At 40.9% G+C, this 20,135-nt stretch overlaps 1 protein-coding gene across 2 annotated transcripts in view; it reads right to left on the reverse strand.

The window, feature by feature from the left end:
* LOC116708023 (roundabout homolog 2) overlaps nucleotides 1–20,135 on the reverse strand; it is a 99,469-nt gene that overhangs the window by 64,317 nt on the left and 15,017 nt on the right. For both annotated transcript variants that reach the window (XM_032545775.1, XM_032545776.1), the window contains 2 exons: nucleotides 17,789–18,115; nucleotides 954–1,111 (listed from right to left, as the gene is read on the reverse strand). In XM_032545775.1, coding sequence (XP_032401666.1) covers nucleotides 954–1,111; nucleotides 17,789–18,115 — 485 coding nt within the window. The remainder of the gene's footprint in view (nucleotides 1–953; nucleotides 1,112–17,788; nucleotides 18,116–20,135) is intronic.

The following is a 20,135-nucleotide window of genomic DNA, read 5'->3' on the forward strand; positions in this document are numbered from 1 at the left end:
GCTAAGATGAGAACTGGTTTGGATTTTGCTACTAATTACAGTCCCTTACAAAAATGTTCACATCCCTTGAACTTTTCACCACGTAGTCATGACATGACCTCAAAACTCAATGTATTTTATTGTATTTTATTTGATAGAACATTACTGTAGCTGTCAAGCCGAAGTAAAAGAACACATGGTAAAAGATTAGTTCTTTTACCATTTGTTGCAATGGTTACCATTGGTTACCAATGTTACCAAGGGTAATGAGTGCCAATTATAAATGTTGGCATTTATAATTTAGCCAACACGAGTTCAGGCACTAAGGCACTAAGGCACTAAGTTAACAATATGCTGAATAGAACTTTTTTCAATTCAAAACAGCCTGACTTACTGACTAAAAGTGAATAGAAATGAATAACATATTCTATTACTCTACAAAGACAACAGGAACTGGAAATGCTGTAGCTGTTCTGTGGACGAATTTGGAAAATGAAGCCAATTCTTTGTTGGTCCTCTAATAGCGTGTCGGAGGTTTTCCCTTATCCAGATCCAGTTTGTAATGTAGGAGGTTCAGGAAGAGTCAGCAAGTTGAAATCATCAGTCCAATTTATTAAGGCCAAACTACAGCGCTGGTCCATCACCATGGTTCCTTAAGGGAAACACAGGAAATGGTACCAGACAGAAGTTTCCATTGCCTTTTATAGAGCGTGTTCCCTTATGAAGTCATCTCCTTAACCTCACAGGTGCACCCCGGTGTGTGTGTGTGTGTGTGTGTGTGTGGGGGGGGGGTGTGGGGGTGGGTGTGTGTGTGTGGGGGTGTGTGTGAGCATGCAAACAGCTACAAGAGAGACAGGAAAACACAGAATCATTTATCCCTAACAAGAGTTATAACACTAAAAACTCAAGTATTCATGGATATATTGTCATCAAAAAGAGAGAATTTAAGTCCATGTCCCTGCGTTTATGCTCACCGTGATGCGGTCGTCTTTGCTGCTGACGCGGGCGTTGTTGCGTTTCCAGAAGACGGAGGGTTCGGGGTGACCCCGTGGGGGCACGCACTCCAACACCGCGGGCTCTCCGGCGGCCACCACCACGTCGCTCGGGGCCTGCCGGAAATCATCTCTCAGGACTGAAAGAGAAGACGACACACAAACGCGATTAGCTTGAAAGGCTCTGCGGGTCTGATGTATTAAAACACACAGACGGGGAACCAGCAGGTCAAACATACAACCAGCTTCATCAAAACATCATCGGTTTGTTTGTCTTGGAAGTAGCTGCCACATTTCTTTCTTTTTCAGGCTTGATCGAGCTTCCTCTTTGGGATTGAGAAAGTTCATTATTGCACATGCATGACTGCTCAAATCCCCCTTGAACATCCTTCATGTTTCCCCGCTCCCACGTCCTGGTTTTCCTCTTCCTCTGCTGTCAGACCAGATTGAATAATGCACATCTTTCAGTCCAACATGAAGCAAACAAATAATAAGGGCGCATTTATAATTTAGCCAACACGTGAGCGAGTAAAAAAACTGCGCCAGCGCTGAAGAAGAGATTTAATTCACTCTCCTGTGGCGGCTGGAGTCAGCAGTGAGCGAGAAAGCCGATCCCTCGGAATCGGAGCAACCCCGCGGATGAGGACAGGATGAGAGGTTTGACACGGCGACCTCTGATATCCTCTAATCTTTTCCTGTGATTGACAGATGAAAGCCTCGGCTTGAACCGTGAACCGAGAGAGAGAGCGAGAGAGGCTCCTGTACAAATGGAAACTCGTATTTTTAAGGCGCTGACAGATTTACACTTTCAAACCCACACAGGCAGTGGCAGACAGCGGGTTTGCCTCGTCCTGTCGGACCGCAGCGGGGTTCTTTATTCTCCCTGTTTTTCTTTTTTTTTCCGAAACAAAGTGTTTTATTTCAGCCTAATCAATCAATGCAGTTTCCTTTTACACGCTCATTAATAATTTAGTCATCTCTCGCTGATACAGAGATAAAAGAGCTCGTGCTTTTCCACCAATGCGCAATCTGTGTCAAAACACTAAATGTTGATCCCTTTACAGCCCTTTCAGTCAGCTGATCAAAGTATTTGCTGCGGCGAGCAGAGTCACACGTTCCACTTATTCAGCTCTTAAGACAGTCTGAAGACTTAAGTGATTGTAAGGGAAATTTTGCCCCAGCACAGGTGGAATCGCATGCGAAGGAAGAAAAGTAACTTCCTGCTGGCTGACGGCTGCACAAATGAAGCGACGAGTTCTCAGCTTTAACCTTTAGGAAGAAAAAGACCCCGTTCGGCGTCCTGTCACATTCCAATTATTGCGTGGCTTTTTAACGAAACCCTTTCAATTCTGCTTTCCACGAAACACAATGACACGAGGAGAGATATGGGAAATTAATGAATGAATTAAATTACAACGTCGCTTCCCGACACTCTAATGTGGCATTAGGAGAGAAAAGTTGGCCTTTCATGTTTTCAAGATGAGTCGCCGCCGGGAGGATGGATTTTTTTTTATCAGCTGCTTCGCACACCTCTAGACAATTTCTTATTATTGTTATTATTTTGGGAGAAAAAACTGAAACCCAAACGAACAAGCTTTCTGTCTTAGCTGTATTTTTATGGAGCTACAACAGTGACAGCTTCCGCTGCTGTTGGGGAAAAAAAAAAGATTTGGCATTGAGAAATCAGACATTGGAAATAAAAGCATTGTCACTGAAGTAAAGAAAAAAACCCATTGAACAACTTATGGTGATACTCTCCAGCTTTTTTATTTATTTTTTTGTGACAAGTTTTCAATGCCACTGCAGGTGATCAAGTGGGAAAAAAACAGACATTTTGTGCCGCACAGAGCTAGTGATGTGAGATTTAATTCAAACAAAATAACAAAAATGGGGGACAGTGGTAAAATAAGCTTTTAATTTCAGAAATGTCTACCTTGGGTCAAGCACTATAAACTGTAAAAAATATAAAATAAAATTTTAGAACATCAATGGACCACCAGGGTCCTTCATGCATCCTCCAGTTTTCCACTCGTCCCACTTTCAGTCCTCTGAAGGTTGTATCACTCCTCAACCACTTGAAAGGGTCTTGTTTTTATGACTATTTTCATTATTAGCTTTATAAACTGACCAGTTATTGACTTTGTGACTATTGTAGTAGGTTTTACAATGGCACCGTTTTGTTTTTCAGTGCTTGATTTTACTGCATTTTATTTTTTAATGTAAAATCTTTTTTTTTTTGTAAGCCGTCACTTTTTTTAGCTCCAGATATTTTAACCTTGTGTGTATAACTTTAATACCACAGAAGTGCAGTTTCTCTTATTCAACCCTAAAGATTGCACCTATTCAAAATTATCACTGAAACTAGAGGTGTACCGATGAATTGGTCAGCCAATAAATCTGTCCCAGTTTCCTTAATTGGGGCGATATTAGTCGATATTAAAGCTCTAAAAATCAACCACTGTCCTCTTCAGCTGTTCTGTGAGGGGGGTTTGGGCCAGTCAGACCGGCCCACCAGGTCATGTCTACACGTTTGCTGTTAACAATAGTTACCCTAATGTTGCTAACTCAGTGACTTTCTCGATATATTAAAAAAATCAATACCGGCCAAAATCAGAATCGGCAGATTGGTAATCAACAAACGTCCAGAAGCAACTGAAACACTAACAGTGACTCAAACAACTAAACTAATCACATCCTCTGGTTTATATCTAGCACCCTGCCCCACCCAGTGCAGGTACAGCAGGCCTGTCTACACTGCCAATGCCTTCCAGGGGGTTTAGGAGCGGGTTAAGGGAATATTTGACCATTCATCCCAAAGGTCTTTAATCTGGTTGAGGACTTGCACACACATGCTCTATGGCAGAGGCGTGGACTCAGATTTTCAGGCTTCAGACTCGACTTTCACACCGAAGACTCATGACTTCACTTGGACTCGAACCCTTTGACTTGAAACGACTTGATATCTTACACAAAACAGAAAGCGCGTTTCGTAGGAACAACATTGCACAACAACGATGAAACGGTGCCAGACGCAGGTTCCAGCCATTTGCCAATATTTCTGCCTCCCGTTGCCGCAGCGAGCACACTTCATCTAGCGAGCTGTTCGGCTTCCTTTTCTTCCGCGTCCTACGATGACAGCTCCGGAGGTGGTAGAGAGGTCCTGTCATCCGGCACTATCAAAGAGGTGTGCGTGCCGGATGCTCGGCAGCATAACGCGGCACCGTGATATTCTGGCAATTTCGGTGAGCTTTGAAATCCAAAAGGCAAGTTGATTTATTTATTTATATATTATTTTTTAATGCAAGCCTGGAGACTGTGACGCAAGTGCTGTCTCTGGCTGTGTTGACGTTACGGACTGGTTCTGTCCAGAGCTGCCAGAAATGCGTGGCCACTTTGTTGAGTGATGGACTCAGAGAAAAGTGGTTTAAAATAGAGAACAACTGTGTTGCTCTCCTTAAAATCCGAACTGAAGTGTTTTTTCCTAAGAAAAATAATGACAATGAAACTAAACGGAGAGAGAAAAATTATACTTTAATATCCCCGTTTGTGTTATGTGTGAGCGACCCAACACATAACATGCTGCTACACATGGATTAAATCAATATGGAACAAATACAATGCTTGCAGTGCTTCAGTTATGACTTAATGACAAAATTACACTAAAACTAGTTGCATTTATTTTTACGCTCATTTATTTTTACGCACACATATTTGTAAAATAGAATTAAAATAGTTTTTACTCTGATCAGCTGCTGTCTTACACAAAGTGTCAGATACTCATTTACTGATTCAGTTAAAGTTAATTATTGATTTTCTGCCAGTTTTCTACTAAATTCTCATCATGCCCAAATCTAGAGAAAAAAAATATAGAAATTAATTTGCTTGCACAGACTAAAAAAGAAATAAATTTGACTTGACTGGACTTTAAACTCAGCTGGGGATTTTCATGCCTTCAGTTGAAACTTGCATGGAAAATCTCTTTTTCAGTTGTTTCCCCTTTCTGATGCTACCATCAATAGTAAAAAAAAATAAATTAAAAATCGAAATGATAGAATAAACCCTGTGACTTCAGGTTGTTTCAAAAAACGTTCATGGTATTCGCAGAAAATGACAAGATGAAAAGCCTGGGTCACATGAAGCGACAGTCACATACCAATAAACAACGTTTTGTACAGTTAAATATTTAAAAACATGAATTTTGGCTCTTTGAAAAGCTTTCAACAGAAGAAAGCTTGATCCTGTTTTAAAACACATTCACAGCCAGAACACCGGGAAAGCCATTCTTTTTATGCCACCGAAAATCTGAAACGTTTTAAAAGCAGATAAAAAAATAAGAACACTCTCAATGTCGCATGCTTTGACCGAATGCATTCAACTGGGACATTTTTCAAAAATATCTCAGAGTTTAGAGCTCTACTTTAATTATTGATTTTAGTGCAAATGGGATGTACACACAATATCAGTGCTGAAATTATTCTATTAAAACATCATTGCAGGAGCTGCAGACATTTTGTGGACGCAGTCAGAAGGGGTCAGACGCATCTGAGAACTTCCTCAGTAATCAGCAATAAATATTCCAAAACTGGAGGACATTTTCCTCTGGAATGAAGATCAGTCGACGCATTTACCTTATTGACTCGCCTTTTTTCAGTCCCACCCTAATTTATCTGAACTTTATTGACAGCATTAGGAGCTGATCCTCTTTATTCAGAGGGAAAATTGGATTTTTCCCTGCTTTTCTTAAACTTTTTTTTTTATTTATTTAAAAGCTGTGACATTTGATAAACAAAAGTGACATGCCTCATCAAAATGGAAATTTGTAACCTGTTCGACATCATTAAATTTCTCATTAGCCTGCAGTGAGGGTGAATTATTATTCATAGTCAAATAACTTGTCTAAGCGCAGGTGATTATGTGACCGTGGTTCAATCTGAGGGGTTGTCATGTGCAAACATCTGCCACAGAGAAGTAGACTGAAAACTTATCCTCATCCCACAGGCCAGTCTGGAAATCTTCACAGAAGGAAATAAAAGAGAGGGTAAATATGGCTGCACTAAAACCAGTGGAGGCATTCATTGGATTTCTATTTATTCTTTGCAGGTTTGCTACATGTTCTGTTGCTCAGCGTGTTTTATTAGCTTTAGCTTCCATGTTGCTCTGCTCTTTTCCGCTACTTCCCGTTTCTGTTCATCAGCTTCTATCAGTCGTTCTTACTGGTAATCAGATATGAACGTTGCTCTGGTTAGCATTGTTGCTTCAACAGAGCGTTACGCTAACCAGAGCAACTTGTGATTCCTATGTTGCATTATGCTGGTTAGCATATTCCATAATGCTAACCAACATGGTGCTAATGCTGCTCTTGACAAATGCTCCCAAGACTTGTTTTTTTTTTAAACCGTTAATAGTGATGCTGCTCTTGTTGCCTTTCTTGATTTTCCACAGCTGTTATAATGTCAACATTTGGCTGATATCACAATGTTTGCTGGGTCAAAAGGCCATTCTGATGGAGTGTTGTACAAAGAGGAGCTAAATGATGCATAAATGTTTATATTTGTAAGATTTTGCTGGTTGTTTGGTGTAGTGTGGTTTCAATACAACATGCTTAAGTCCTTCTGATTTCTGGGTTAATTTGAATTAATTTCATGCTTGTAGTTGTGAATATTTCATCCAATACAAGAGTCTTTTAGTTTTTTTTTTTAGGTAGGATAGCCTCAGCTATCTTGTGTCATTATCTGATTCTTCAAAGTTGAGTTTCAATAGATTTTCACCGGTTGCTTTGAGAGTTAAACTTACAGGTGATCATGTATTAGTTTGGTATTTTTCACAGTTTTCAGTCTGATTCAGTGTTAGTTGCCGACACATATTAAATGCTTAAATACAGTCCAGTTTGTAAGTTACTGAAAAAACATTTCATTTTTATTTATTTTTTTTGTTTAATCTATTGGGACATCAACCCTACCAAGATTAATCTTTTCCCCTCTTCAGCTACAGCCTTTGAAGAATGTCTCTACCAGCTGTGCATTTCTAAGTTTGGACTTTGACTGGGCCATTCTAACTGATGGATATGCTCAGAACAAACCTTCCCATTGTAACTCTGGCTGAATATTTAGATGAACCGCAGCACCAGTAACACTGCAGCCTCTAACAAGTTTCCATCCAGGAATGCCATGTCCATCAATCTCATCAACTCTGCTGCAAAAAAAGTCATTCCTACAGCATGATGCTGCCTCCGCCGTGCTTTCTGTTGGGGATGATGATGGCGTGCAATGTTAGTTTTTCACAACAAAAAGGGTTTTAGTTTTGGTCTCATCTATCCAGAGCAACTTCTTCCACAGGTTTCTTGTTTCTCTTGTGATAAACTTGCAATTGTTTTGCACACTTCATTACTTAGTGTGCAAAAGATTACTAGGTTACTAGAGCTTACTATATTAAGCCGTAGTAACCTAGAGTGATGTTTGTGGATGGAGCATGGCCGACTCTAGAGAACCTCTACAGGTATAACTGCATTTCCAAGGCACTGAACTCACAGAACCAGATGAACAAACTGCAGTTTTATGTGCAGCCACCTCAGCATTTGATCCCCCACGCCTCTAGGCGCCAGCCCTCTGAAAAGCGGGATATCCGAGTGCTGAAGCTCGGGAACGCAGTGAAATCCTGACATCACGAGCCTCGAAAATGTCTTTGAAGTCTAGTTAAAGATAATGTGATCCTCTCTCCTGCTGCGGCTTCAAATCCTGCCACCCCGGTCAGAGCTTCCCAGGGATGTTTGTGTGTGATCATGACTCCGCCGCCAAATCGATCCATCTCCTCAGAAACAGTAGAGAAAATAACCCACCCCGCCCCCCTCCCTGCTTCCCGAGGGGCTACTGTCTGCAGTATCTTCACAGACATAATGCGACTGGGTTTGCGGAGTAATCTCCTCTTGCTCTGCTCCATCCACGCTGGGCTCAGACAAACAGCGCAGCTACCTCAGGGCAAGCGAGGCCTAACCCTCCCCACCCGCCTCTGCATAGGTAAACCTTCACACTCCCTGTGAGCTTAAACAATGGCAAAGCTAAATGAGTCCCGTCCTTATTTCCGCTATTCCGGGAGCTGCCAATATTAAAGTCTCCATGGCGACTTTAATATTTCAGGGATATACAGATTAGGAGATTTAATCTCCCTCAGAATATTCATTGCTTGATTTCTAAGTGATATTTATTCCTATTATTTGGTGTTTAGCGCAGCAGAAGGGCCATCTGTTGACGTTTCAAAAAAAAAAAGAGCATTACAGAGGAAAACCGATTAATCACACGGAAAGGACAAGGTAATGTCATTGCACGTTCTTTGGGAGAGTTTGTAACACGACTTTTAGCTTTTAAGTGGAAATGATGACTGAAACATTAGAAAGGCAAATAATTAGGAAATGTAAATAAAATCAAAGAGCTTCAACCCTGAACCCAAGCTGAACTATGAATTTGTGCAGCGGCTTGTCGCGATAAGCAATAAATCAATTAATAGCATGATGAATTAAAACGAACTCAACTATTTTCATTTGCATGATTTATCATTTTTATTTTTCTAACAAGAACTGGATGACAACAGTCTTCGGTGTTTGTTTTGGTCCCAACTAGCCGCTTATTTTGAAGGACAGTTTTTCTTACAGAGACTTCATAATTCATTTTCTTGGTTGTTTCTGTATTTCTGTATTTATTTTTGGATATTTTAGATGTCTTTCCAGTTCCAGTGTTGAAGGTTAATGTGAATTTAAAGTCTATTGATATTTGAGAATGTGTTCTTGTATTGAAACAACAACATTATATTTTATTGCACTAACTTCAAGGACAATTTATTGACCAGACGTTTAAATATGTTTTTGGAGAAGTAGAAATGTAATAATGTTTTGACCTTCTGTAAATATGGTTTTTCTGCTTCCTGAAAGCGACTTACACAAAGCTCAAGCATGGAGTGAACAGCTGCTGGAAACTGAACCATCTCTCACTGCTTTGTTTCCTTTATTCACGGCTAGGATTTGGTTGACCACTGCGTACACTGCATGAAGTTACACTGTTACACCCAAACACCTGTGTAAATTGATATTCCTTCTCATTTTTCTTTTTCTTTCCATCCATTCTACATGCAAACCTGGTAAAGAGGAAGTTCTCATCCTTTGAATGCTGAGCTTCTACATGTCAGGAAATTGTAAACGTGCTCTGGTTCCAACTCCCAAGTGGATGAAAACACAACAGTGTTATTTGGTCTTTTATATATTTGAGATTACATTTAGGGTGTTTTCACACCTGATAGCGCTGCAGATTCAAAATTTGTTACATTTTTAGCTGAAGCAGAATGCTTTCACACTGCTCTGCGTCAAATAATCCAAACCAATTGAAAAACCTGTTCCTCCTCTGGCCTGTGGTGGCGCTGCACCAAGAATTACTGAAGTGAATAACACGAGAACCTCCAAAGAAGACATTAGCACAACTTCCTTTTTCCACAAAATAAAAACAAAAATGGAGCAGCATCAGATTTTAGCAGTTGTAGGATTGCACAACCCATTTCTCCCGCTAGCGTTAGACTCTTGTGTTTATTTTGGCTGTGTTTACCCAAAATGCACTGCGCTGCAGTTTGTTTGCTGCTTTTGGAGCGGTCTCCGTTCCACTTGCATTTGAACAGCGCCAGAGTTCACTTCAAGCGTTTTCAGGCGGACCAGAGTTGGCTGTTTTGATCTACATCAAAGTTTGATTGACTCACACCTCCCCGATTAGGCCGGACGTTTTAGACCAACGAACTAGAGTTAGATTAACGCAGACTGAACAGGACTGTTGTGAATGCACTCTTTAGTAATCTTAGAAATGTTGCAAAATCAGAATCTAGCTTTTGAAAAAGATTGGACTTTCTTGTTTCACCAAAGTACTTGTACAACTCCATCCCAGCACAAACACCAAACATAAAGCGAGGTGGTGGAGGGCCGCTGAGTTGGGATTACTTATCACCCACCGCATGTGGGCACATTGTAATAATTCGTGATGTGATTTTGATGATGAAGCGATATTCAAGCCAACTGAGGAACGGATATTTTTGCAGACAACTTCACCTGTAAATGACAAGTACATAAAAATAAACTAGTTCACAGTGGAGCTGTATTTGGTCCAGAATGTTTAGGTTGTGAAACACGGACGTGAACTATTTCAGTTTTGATCTCTTTGAGCTGAACAGAACTGCGTTTGTGAACAACACCCAACAGGGTCGGCTGCGGTGCACGTGTCGCAGATTCTGGAAACGGTTTGCTGCCATTGTTCTTTTACTTTATGAGTTGTAAACCGGTTAGACGGTCGGCCTAATCCCATTGTTATGACGCTCCACTGTCGTAGCTAATGGAGGCATCATCCGCAGAGGAGAGGGATTGCTTTAATCCACCCATTGTCTGATTGCGCTGATGGGGAATGTGAAACCACTCTGGGGGGAAAAAAATTGCCTCCAGTAGACGGCCTCGGTCATAAGTAGCTCAGTTTTTAAAACCGGGATCATGTTTTAATTAGAAGCAGACGGCAGCGGCAGCAGCAGCAGCGCAATGTGAACAAACCCTGATTGGTTTCAGATGAGCTATGGTAGCAGGGATTCATTTGTGAGAAATGAATCCCCGCATCGCTTAGGTGCAATCCCGTCCAACGAGAAGGATGTAAACCTGCAGATTCTCTTTAGAGAGGAGAACACAATGCAGGAAAAGACAGGAAATCCCCCACACAGAACTTTGCCTCCTTCGTAATCCCTCATCAGGAGTAAGAGGAACATCTGGCTCTAAAGCCTTTTAAGCAACTTTTATTTTTCATCTGCCCTATTTTATTTTTTTATCCTTCGACATCATGTGACCGTCTGCTATACGGACGGGGATATTCACATTCAGGATTCTGAAACAGGCAACACTGTAGTTTTTTTTTTTTTTTTACGCCCCTCTCTCTCCTTCCCAGTTGGAAAAACCCGGGAAAACGATGGAGACGGATCTCTAGTCTGCTCCCGCTGCCTCATTATTCGGCTTCCACAACAAGTCAGGCAACTCAGCCGGTTACTGGCGGCTTACATTGAAATTCAAGGACAAAAAAAAAAAAGAAAGACAGAAAAAAATAAAACAGAATGACGACTGCTCCTGACGACTGCTCTCGACAATGCAAAACCCCATGACTATGCTATGGAGAAACAAAGACTGCAAAAAGCAGAACTGCTTTGAAGCATTACAAAGAATCATTTAACCTTTGAATTGAACAAGAAAAAAAACAACAAATCCATTCAGCGACTTGAATTCTTGTAGATTTACTTGAAATTCAGGAGTAAAAGAGACAATTTCTTCCAGCTGAACTTTCTCAAGATTTGACATTTTTGGCAAATAATCCATTTTTACTGGTTTTATTCTTTTGGAAAAACAAGAGGAAGTTTTAAAGTAGTCAGATATAAGCATCATTTTTATCCTATTCTGAACCGCAACACAAACTGTTAGAAGAAACCACGCCAGTGTTCATGGAGCTAAACGACCTTTCCTCTGTATGTCGGCTTTATGTACTTCATGTCCAACTCCGAATCAAATTAAGCAATGGACAATGTAAGCTCCTCAGGTTGCTCATTATAATCTGAAAATATGAAATCATTTTGATGTTTGCGAGGAGATTTATCCAATGAAGGTATGAAAGATTGTGTTCAAACATCATTCGTTTCTCCCCCGAAGCTTCAGGAACAACTTTCAGAAAAGAAGATTACAGGTGGGTGGAATAATGCGTTCGCAGAGAAAACATGAGACACACGCAGCATTCACACACACACACACAAAAAAAACCCCGTGTTCGTCCTTTTCATTTTTTATTTATTTTTTATCAATGCAGTCGTATTAAAAATATTTAACTTCACCTTTCGAAAAGCTTCTTTCAGGGATAATATATTCAGACAAACAAGGACGAGCAAAAGGATTGACAGAGAAAAGGGGAGATTATTTTTTTTGAGACAGCTGTTGGATTTGTGCAAAATAAAATCTATTTTTTTCCTTATAAAACACAAACAAATAGCTGTTTAATGGGAGTTCATGTTTGTACAAAACCCAGGAGATTTCTGTAGCTTTTAATTTCATAAAACAGTGATACAGAACATAACATTAGAGATTTGTTTACTTTCTCAATAGTTTGGGGGGGAGGGAGATCAAAACTGTAACCATGTGTGGTCTATCCTGCTTGTGATGGAAGTTAAAAGGGATTTTAAAACAAACATGAACGCAAGACGTTCCATTGTTGTTAATGGACTTAAGGACTGTCTTATCTTGTTCCTGCTCCAATTTTCATGCCTCGAACAGAAAAAAACGCCGATTATTCTCTTTGCAAAGTCCGATGCCAATATTATCACGTCATGAAAAATGTAGAAAACCCCAGATGACGATGCCATGACTCTTTGAAGCACTCGCAACACTTAATTCGCAGCATTTGGGAGAAACAGAGTCTGGCCTGTGGATGCATATTTTTATCCAGCACTTCAGACACTTGGCTGCGGCCTGCTGTGACTTCATGAAAAGTTAAATAAATCACCAAAAATGATCAGGAAGAGAATTTTGAACTTCCACAAGCCCTGTTCATGCAGTGCTACACTTTCCAGATTACCCAGTGATATTTAATTTTCTGTTTTAAATAATCACATCCATCATGTCGCTCAAGGAAGGAAATGGTTTCTGTGTGCCAGGGATAAACAGGTTTCATATGAGCCCAAAAACAAAAGTATAAGACCATAAAGATGCTGGCTGGCTGGAGCTGGTAGAGCCGACCCAAGGCATGAGGCATTGTTAATGGGTTAAGTGGTGCTCAGTCTGAAAAAGTTTGAGAAACACGTTAAAGCTTCGCCAAGTCAGCTTCAAACCCAGGAGGCAACAGTGATGCCAACTGTGGCTCTCTGCAGCCCCTCATTTCTAAACACACAGATGAAAAATGGAAATTACTTTTTTTTTTTTAAAGTGCCATAAATTGGGTAGAATACAGATAAATTTAAAAGAAAGATACTGACGGGAACAGAGTTTTCTTCCAACCTGAACCACAAAGCTTTCCAATTTGGTTGTTTTTCTGTGCAGCCAAAAAGCACATAAGTGCTTCCAGTCCCCACCCACAGGTTACCCCTCATCCTGCACACTTCACATTGTGATGATGTAATGAATAGGAAACTCTCTTTTGGAAACTCTAGGGGCGGTTTTAAATTTATGAGACCTCCACGAGTTAAAAAAATTCATTACCCAAAGAGCAAACACCCGCCATTTCCTCAGTTACAGCCACTTAAAATGATGCTGGGTGGGGAAAGTACCTTCCTCACTGCATAACACTTTTTTTTTGTTTGTGTTTGGGGGTTTTTACCGCCAAGAGAGCAGACATTTGATGTGAGGTGATAATATCCCATTCCTCTGTCTATATTATCTTGTTTTATGGAATTAAGAAACTTTTTGGACTTTATACAGCTTTGTGAACTAATCTACCACTAACCAGGAACGATGCTACAAAGGTCATGTTAGCTGTTAGGTCATTTCTTACACAAACGAATACATATGGACTCTTTGAAACAACGGCTAGCTAGAAAGACTGGGTATATGGTAACTTGCAACGGCCAATTTCTCATTGAGATGTTCTCAATACAGCTCTGTCCTGTTTCTTCATAATAACTTTTTGTTCTACAATGTTCTCCAACAAACTTTCACAGAACAGATATATTTCTACAGACGTCAAACTACACAGAAGAGGACTTTATTTGTTTATTAGGGCCACATGGGGCTCTTTGGACCTTTCTCAAGGGCTTCTATTAACTTTGGCTAAAACCGACATCAAGTGACGGCATTACATGTAGATACAACAACAAAAAAATAGGGACATTTTCAGTTTTGTCAAGGAATACAGTCATTGAATTTCCTCAACTCATTCACTACGAAAATGTTATAGTCTAATAGCACATGCCAAAAAAACTCTTACCATGTATTTTTGGCCTAGTTTCCAGTGGAAACATTGTAGTGCACTTGAAATAAGACAAAACTAACTTAGAAGTAACTTATCCTTAATATTGGTGAAAAAGCATTTGCAGATTATTTCACTTATAACAAGACATTTTTCCCCATGTTATAAGTTAAATAATCTGCTAGTGGAACTAGCAGATTTTCATCAATATCAAGGAACTGTTCACTTAAAACAATCCCTTATATCTTGCTAAAAAGTTAATGTAATCCTGTAAGTTAGTTTTATCTTATTTCAAGTGTAGTAAGGTATTTTCAGGAGAAACTAAACCAAAAATACTCGGTAAGAGTTTGTGGTTTTGCAGTGTGCTGACATATCAGTAGTATTTTTGAGCTATTTTATTATTATAAAGAAAATATAATATTTTGTTTTCTTTTTTTGGGTGAAAAAAATGTGTAAAAAAACCCCCAAAAAACATGAGAGGACAATGTATCCATAAAATGGTGATTCTTTTAAGAATGTAAACATTTCTAGTTGAGATTTATCTTTATTTAAACATCAGTCCTTTTTAAAAGGGTAATCTGAAACGTTGCAGCTCTAAATGAGTTCCTTTCTGCTGGACTGATGGCAAAAATGGCATCTGGATAGTAACCTTGCAGATTTCTGAATGACGGGACATCTGAGAGCAACTGGTTTCACTGGATTTAACACAGCAGTGTCGGATAAAAAGAGCTGGATATCCATACCGCAGTTTTCTATTTGTAAAAAGATTTCCTCTCCAAAGTTGTGCTCTACTTTGTTCAAGTCACACAAAATCGCACTAAAACACGGCAAAAATTCACGAGTACGTTTGCAAGGCGCCACATGGGGGGAAACTGGCTTTACTTTACATCTGCTCCCGCTAAACTCTTCTTCACATCCTTTTTTCCAGCTGTGTCAGACCTCCAATTTATTATCTTCAACAGACAAAGCAAAGACAAGTTAAACAACAATGTTTTTGTTACCCTGCGGTGCGCCGGAATATCATTTCTGCCTGCCCTTGCATTAGAAAAGAGTGCGCTCGGAAACCTAAAGGAAAACAGAGAAATCTTCTCGGCGTGAAGCCTCTGCAATCTGCGATCGCAAAACAACGCCCCGCGGTTCGGCGGAATAAGTCCCGTTTCTGCAGTAATTAGACGAAAGGAGTCACGGAGCAGCGAAATGTGAGGCAGTGTAGAAAGTCTTAGTCATGCAGCCTCATGCATTATGCACCGTTCGCAGGCAAGAACGAATTGCTCGTGTTGTTAAAAGCAGGTTAGCAATCTCCTGATCCCTCCTCTGAGCTGGAATGGCTGAACAGATGCGTTGGTATTAATTACTGCTCAGTGGGAGTTTGGAGCTCTTCCTCCTCCCACCTGTTGTTTCTCAGACCCTCGCCTCACACGTTCCTGCCAGACCACCAGCTTAAAACTGGTCTTTAACACCCGCATTCAGCCCCCCCGCCCCTCTTCCTCCCTCTGCCCTGCCTCAGCTAATTGGGTCAGATTTTACCCCACAGTCAGCACGACCTCACACGGAGGGAAAGAGGACAGTAGGACCACCGGCGCGCCGTCTTAGCATATGCCCCCGGATGACTGCGGGCACAGAGATTAGAACAAAACAGGCACTTATTAATGCTGTTAGTCACTCAGCGCCTGCAGGTGAATCATCCCTTCTTCCATCTCAGTGTGCTGTAAGAAGAAGAAGCAGTAGAAGGAAAAAAAAGCTCAATTTCATCATCAACAAATTCAAAAAGGAGGCAGTGTGACAGTAGCAGCGTTATGTTGGGCTCCCAGAGCTGCACGGGCTTGTGGTTCTTGATATAGGCCTACATTATGTGTCCGGAGCGAGTCTTTATTTTAGGACACAGCTGCTGATGAGGTCAGCCAGCCATAAAACACAGACACACGCACACCCCCACACACGCACGCACACGCATTCACTGTGTGCCGGCAAGGGAAACTTCAGCACGGTGGAAGATAAGACTGGGCTCAAATTGCTGTTTTGTGTTTTTTTAACGAGGACCATTCGCCCTTGCTAATCTGTTTTGCTCCTTCCCCTAATCAACTCACTGACTAATCCATTCCCTCGTGCCAAGGAGCGCCGCGGTTCAGCCCGGGGCCGAGACACGCTGGCACAATTAGCGGGAGAGGGGAGACAATGGCACGTGCCCCGGCTCTTTCACCGACATACGAGGAACTCAGCCCAGACAGTTCAGTGGCCGACGCAATGGGAGCGGCGGCCGCTGAGATACAGGAGCTTTAGCCCGGATCTTTGGAGGTCCGGAGACGTGAACTGTCAGTGTTCAATATAAATGATTATTTTCAGCTTTTATCATCAAAATCATAAGCTACAGTAGAGCAAGTCCTGTCTAGAGTTCCTTTAGAAGCATAACAAATGAAACATTGACCAACGTTATGCGTATTGATGATTTTAACAGCTGCTGATAATGTGATGTGCTTATGATGGTTTATGTGTTCACTATGTAAAGCACTTTGAACTGCCAAGCTGCTGAAATGTGCTATAAAATAAACTGAGGGATTGAGTAGAACGGGCTAATTCTTGGTACCAGAAATTACTTTTTGAAAAAGCAAGACTTTCAAAACATCTATGTTTTCCTTCACACTGTTCAGATTTTGTACAGTTTTCTTGTAATTTTGACAGAGTGAGATTAAAACTGTACCACATTTAGCAAAGCAGTCAAGCAAGCAGCAAAGCAGTGGCACATTCACAGCTTCACACGTTGTGCACAAAACTACACTCACTAGAGTGTTTTTATATCAAAATCAGAATAAGAATAAATAAATACGAATTGTATCAAATATAACATTAATATATGCATCATCAATACGTTGTAATATTTTAGCAAGACTAAGAAAAATTGCTACTCATCTGTTTTATAGTGAAATAATTATGACCGTTCTCTACATTTCAGCCAAGAAGCTTTTTGTAAGCACCTCTATGCCGTAACATTGTTATTCAAGGTTACCGTAAAGACAGAATGCCACACCGAACCGCATCCTTTTATCAGTTTCTATAACCTCCATTCAGTCTGTAAAGTAGCTGCCCTTGAAAACTAAAATCTGAGAGGCGGAAACGATTTATTCCCATTTATCCATTTGCACAAAAAGAAAAAAAACCCAACTGTCCAGTCCTGCTAGGACTTGACAAGTTTTAGCTTGACTACTTGTCAACACATGGTTAACAGTACAGGATATATATATCTTGTTTAAATAAGAACTTTTTTCTATGGTAGGGTCAACGATTTTTTCACAGAGCAGCTCTCCCCCTGTGCCTCCCCCACTCAGATCCTCCAGACTAGCAGCAGCAGCAATTAGCAAAACACCTGGTGAAAAAGAGCCTGTGATGACGTGTTGAAGGCCAAGTGTCAGAAAGACCAGGAGCTTCTTAAAGAGACAGAAGCCCAATTTCGAGGCGTCATTTGCGAAGTCAAATGTCTTTAAGTCATGTTCGATATATCCAGCATTTTTATAGCAACTGAAGGCAACGACTTGATTGTTCTATAAAATGGCTTCATGTGCCTGGAAAACCCATGATACCACACAATGGTGGATGGATGTGTGCTAATTTTAGTTAGAAGTGAGCTCTGATATTGTCACAAATGAGGTCAAGTAACATGTATCCTACATGCATCTGTATCAACAAAAAATGCATATTATAATGAAAAACATCTTCATAACTCAAAGCATTGTGTTGTGGTTCATTGAGAAATACGTTATTTCTCAAGGAACGTAGCATATAGTCAATTTACCTCCGTGGACAGCATAATTAGCTCCCAAATTGACAGAGCAGTGAAACACAGTTCCAACTTTAAGCTGACTATCACAAACAGAGCCTTACCAGCGACCTCCAGCGTTGCGTTGCGACTGATGGCCTCTCCCAGCGGGTTGCGGGCCACGCAGGTGTAGACGCCCTCGTCCGGTTTGCTCCTGCGTCCGTGAACGATGCGCAGAAAGAAGAGGGAGCCGCTGGGCAGGAGCATGCGGTGGGAGCGCGGGTCATCCCTGTCGGTCTCCACGCGCTCGCCGTCTTTGTACCACTCTATGCCGGGCGTGGGCCGGCCCTCCGCCTTGCAGTTGAGGGTGGCGGGCTCCCCCTTGGAGACGATCAAGTCGGAAGGGTCCTCCACTATCCGAGGAGCACTGTCCTCAAATCGTGCTCGGGACCCTGAGGGAAAAAGGAGAAGGTTGATGTGACTCGTCCAGATTTGAAAATGTGTCGGCTGCTGCAGAATGCTTTAACGAGATGTGAGTTTTCTCCTCAAGATATGTTGTCACATTAAGCATTGAAGCAACTACGATTAATTGAAATGGGCAGTTTTGTTTACAGAGACATCATAATCCATTATTTATGAATTTGGTTGTGTGTCTTATTTATTTCAGTTTTATCCATTGTTTTTGGTTGTTGTGTTTTACTTTGGATATGTGAGTGTGATGGCTAAGTGCTCCTTACAAAAAACGATTGGTTTTTGAGAGGGTGAATTTGCAATGTAATACTAACATCAATTTATCATTTGATAATGGTCTCAAAACAACGAAAACAAAACTTATCATGACAGGCCAATTTGTCACACTGAAAATCTGCCTTTCTTTTTCTGTGGGATTTTGGGTGAACAAAAGTTCATTATTTTAGAGGGGAAAATGATGCATTATTTTGAAAACATAAGTGAGACATTCATTTTTATCAGAATGCAGAACGATCCAACCAGTGTCAAGACTTAAATCCAAATCATATGATATGCTCTGTATCAAACTTAAACTTTCAACTGACCAAAAACATGTTTGTAGATAGGTACTCGGTGACCTGTAAAGTGTTTGTTTTTTTGTAAAAAAAACTTTGAAAACCACAAAATTTTTTCCACAAAAATTATGCACAACTTTATGTAACCGTATCTCAAAAAATCTCTGAAATACACTAACGTTTTTTTTGTCCGTAACTTAAGAACCTCCAACGGGTATGACACAGAGTTCAGATCAGGCCCGACCCGACCCACCTGACTAATTAACATTAATTTTAGGTCTGAGCCAGAAGTGAACTTGACATATTGTAATTATGGTTTTACTGCTTTCGTTTTCAGACCACCAGTTGAGTAAGCAGAGTAAATTCTCCTGTCTGTAGCTGCACTTTATCGACTTCCAGCTCCATCTTGTCGCTTGTTGTAACCTCAGGGTGAGTCAAGTGCAAATCATCTGGGACGTGTGACTGACAGGAGCGCAGCATGGCGGGGCAGCGAGCGCATTTATTGTGATTGTTACAGTCTAATGAACTACTGCACCTTACTTTCTTTCCTCAGCAACTTAAACTATCTACTCCTCTATTTAAACTATAAGTAAAGTAACATAGCTCTACATTGTGCATTCTGTTTGTTTTTCTCTGTGCTGAATGCGTTGTTGGCTTACTAAGCCAAAGCACAACCCGCCCATCACTAATTTTGGTCCGACCCATCCCACGTTTCAGGTCAGGATTCAGGCTTGGGCCATAAATCTAAACTCTAGTATGAACACGTTTTCAAGGCACTGTACATTCAACTTCTACTTCCTCCTCCTCCAATTTTTGCTCACAGAAAGGCCCGTTATGCAAAATATGCATCGCTATCCGGAATGTTAAAGACAACCTGAGAATACAAATGGCGCATCCAATGTGATTTGGTAATGGCTAAACTTTTGTGTGTGTGGACTCCTGCAGATATGAAGACGATAGCTGGAGTAAAGCTGGAAATTCTTAGCATTTAATAGGAGCTGAAAAGAAGCAAAAGAGGCAGAGGGAAATAGATAAGTCCTGTATCCAGCTCCCCGGAGATCCATTACTATTTTTGCTTGGCTCTCGGCGAAAGGCGCTCTGCTACGAGACCTGAGGTAAGCTCTTAGAGCACGACCAAATGTCTCCAACATTGTGTTACAGTCAGAAAAAAATGAATAATTCAAAACGCCGCTGCTTTTAGGTCGCTTCTGAGGAGCAGATGGCCTCTCTTTCTCTCTCTCTCTCTGTCACTTTTTCTGTTTGGGAAAAAAAAAAACGAAACAAAATGGTCACTGTACCAGTGATTTATTAAGCTGCTCTGTCTGTGGCATTAAAGTCGGCGCATGATCCAGCCTGCATGAAAATCCCCCCATTATCATCGCAGAAGAGCGGTGGAGAGCAACCTAATGACACACATGCTGCCATTAAATTAGACTTAAACCGGAGG

This window comes from Xiphophorus hellerii, chromosome 18, assembly GCF_003331165.1.
Source record: "Xiphophorus hellerii strain 12219 chromosome 18, Xiphophorus_hellerii-4.1, whole genome shotgun sequence".
Classification (NCBI taxonomy): Eukaryota; Metazoa; Chordata; class Actinopteri; order Cyprinodontiformes; family Poeciliidae; genus Xiphophorus; species Xiphophorus hellerii.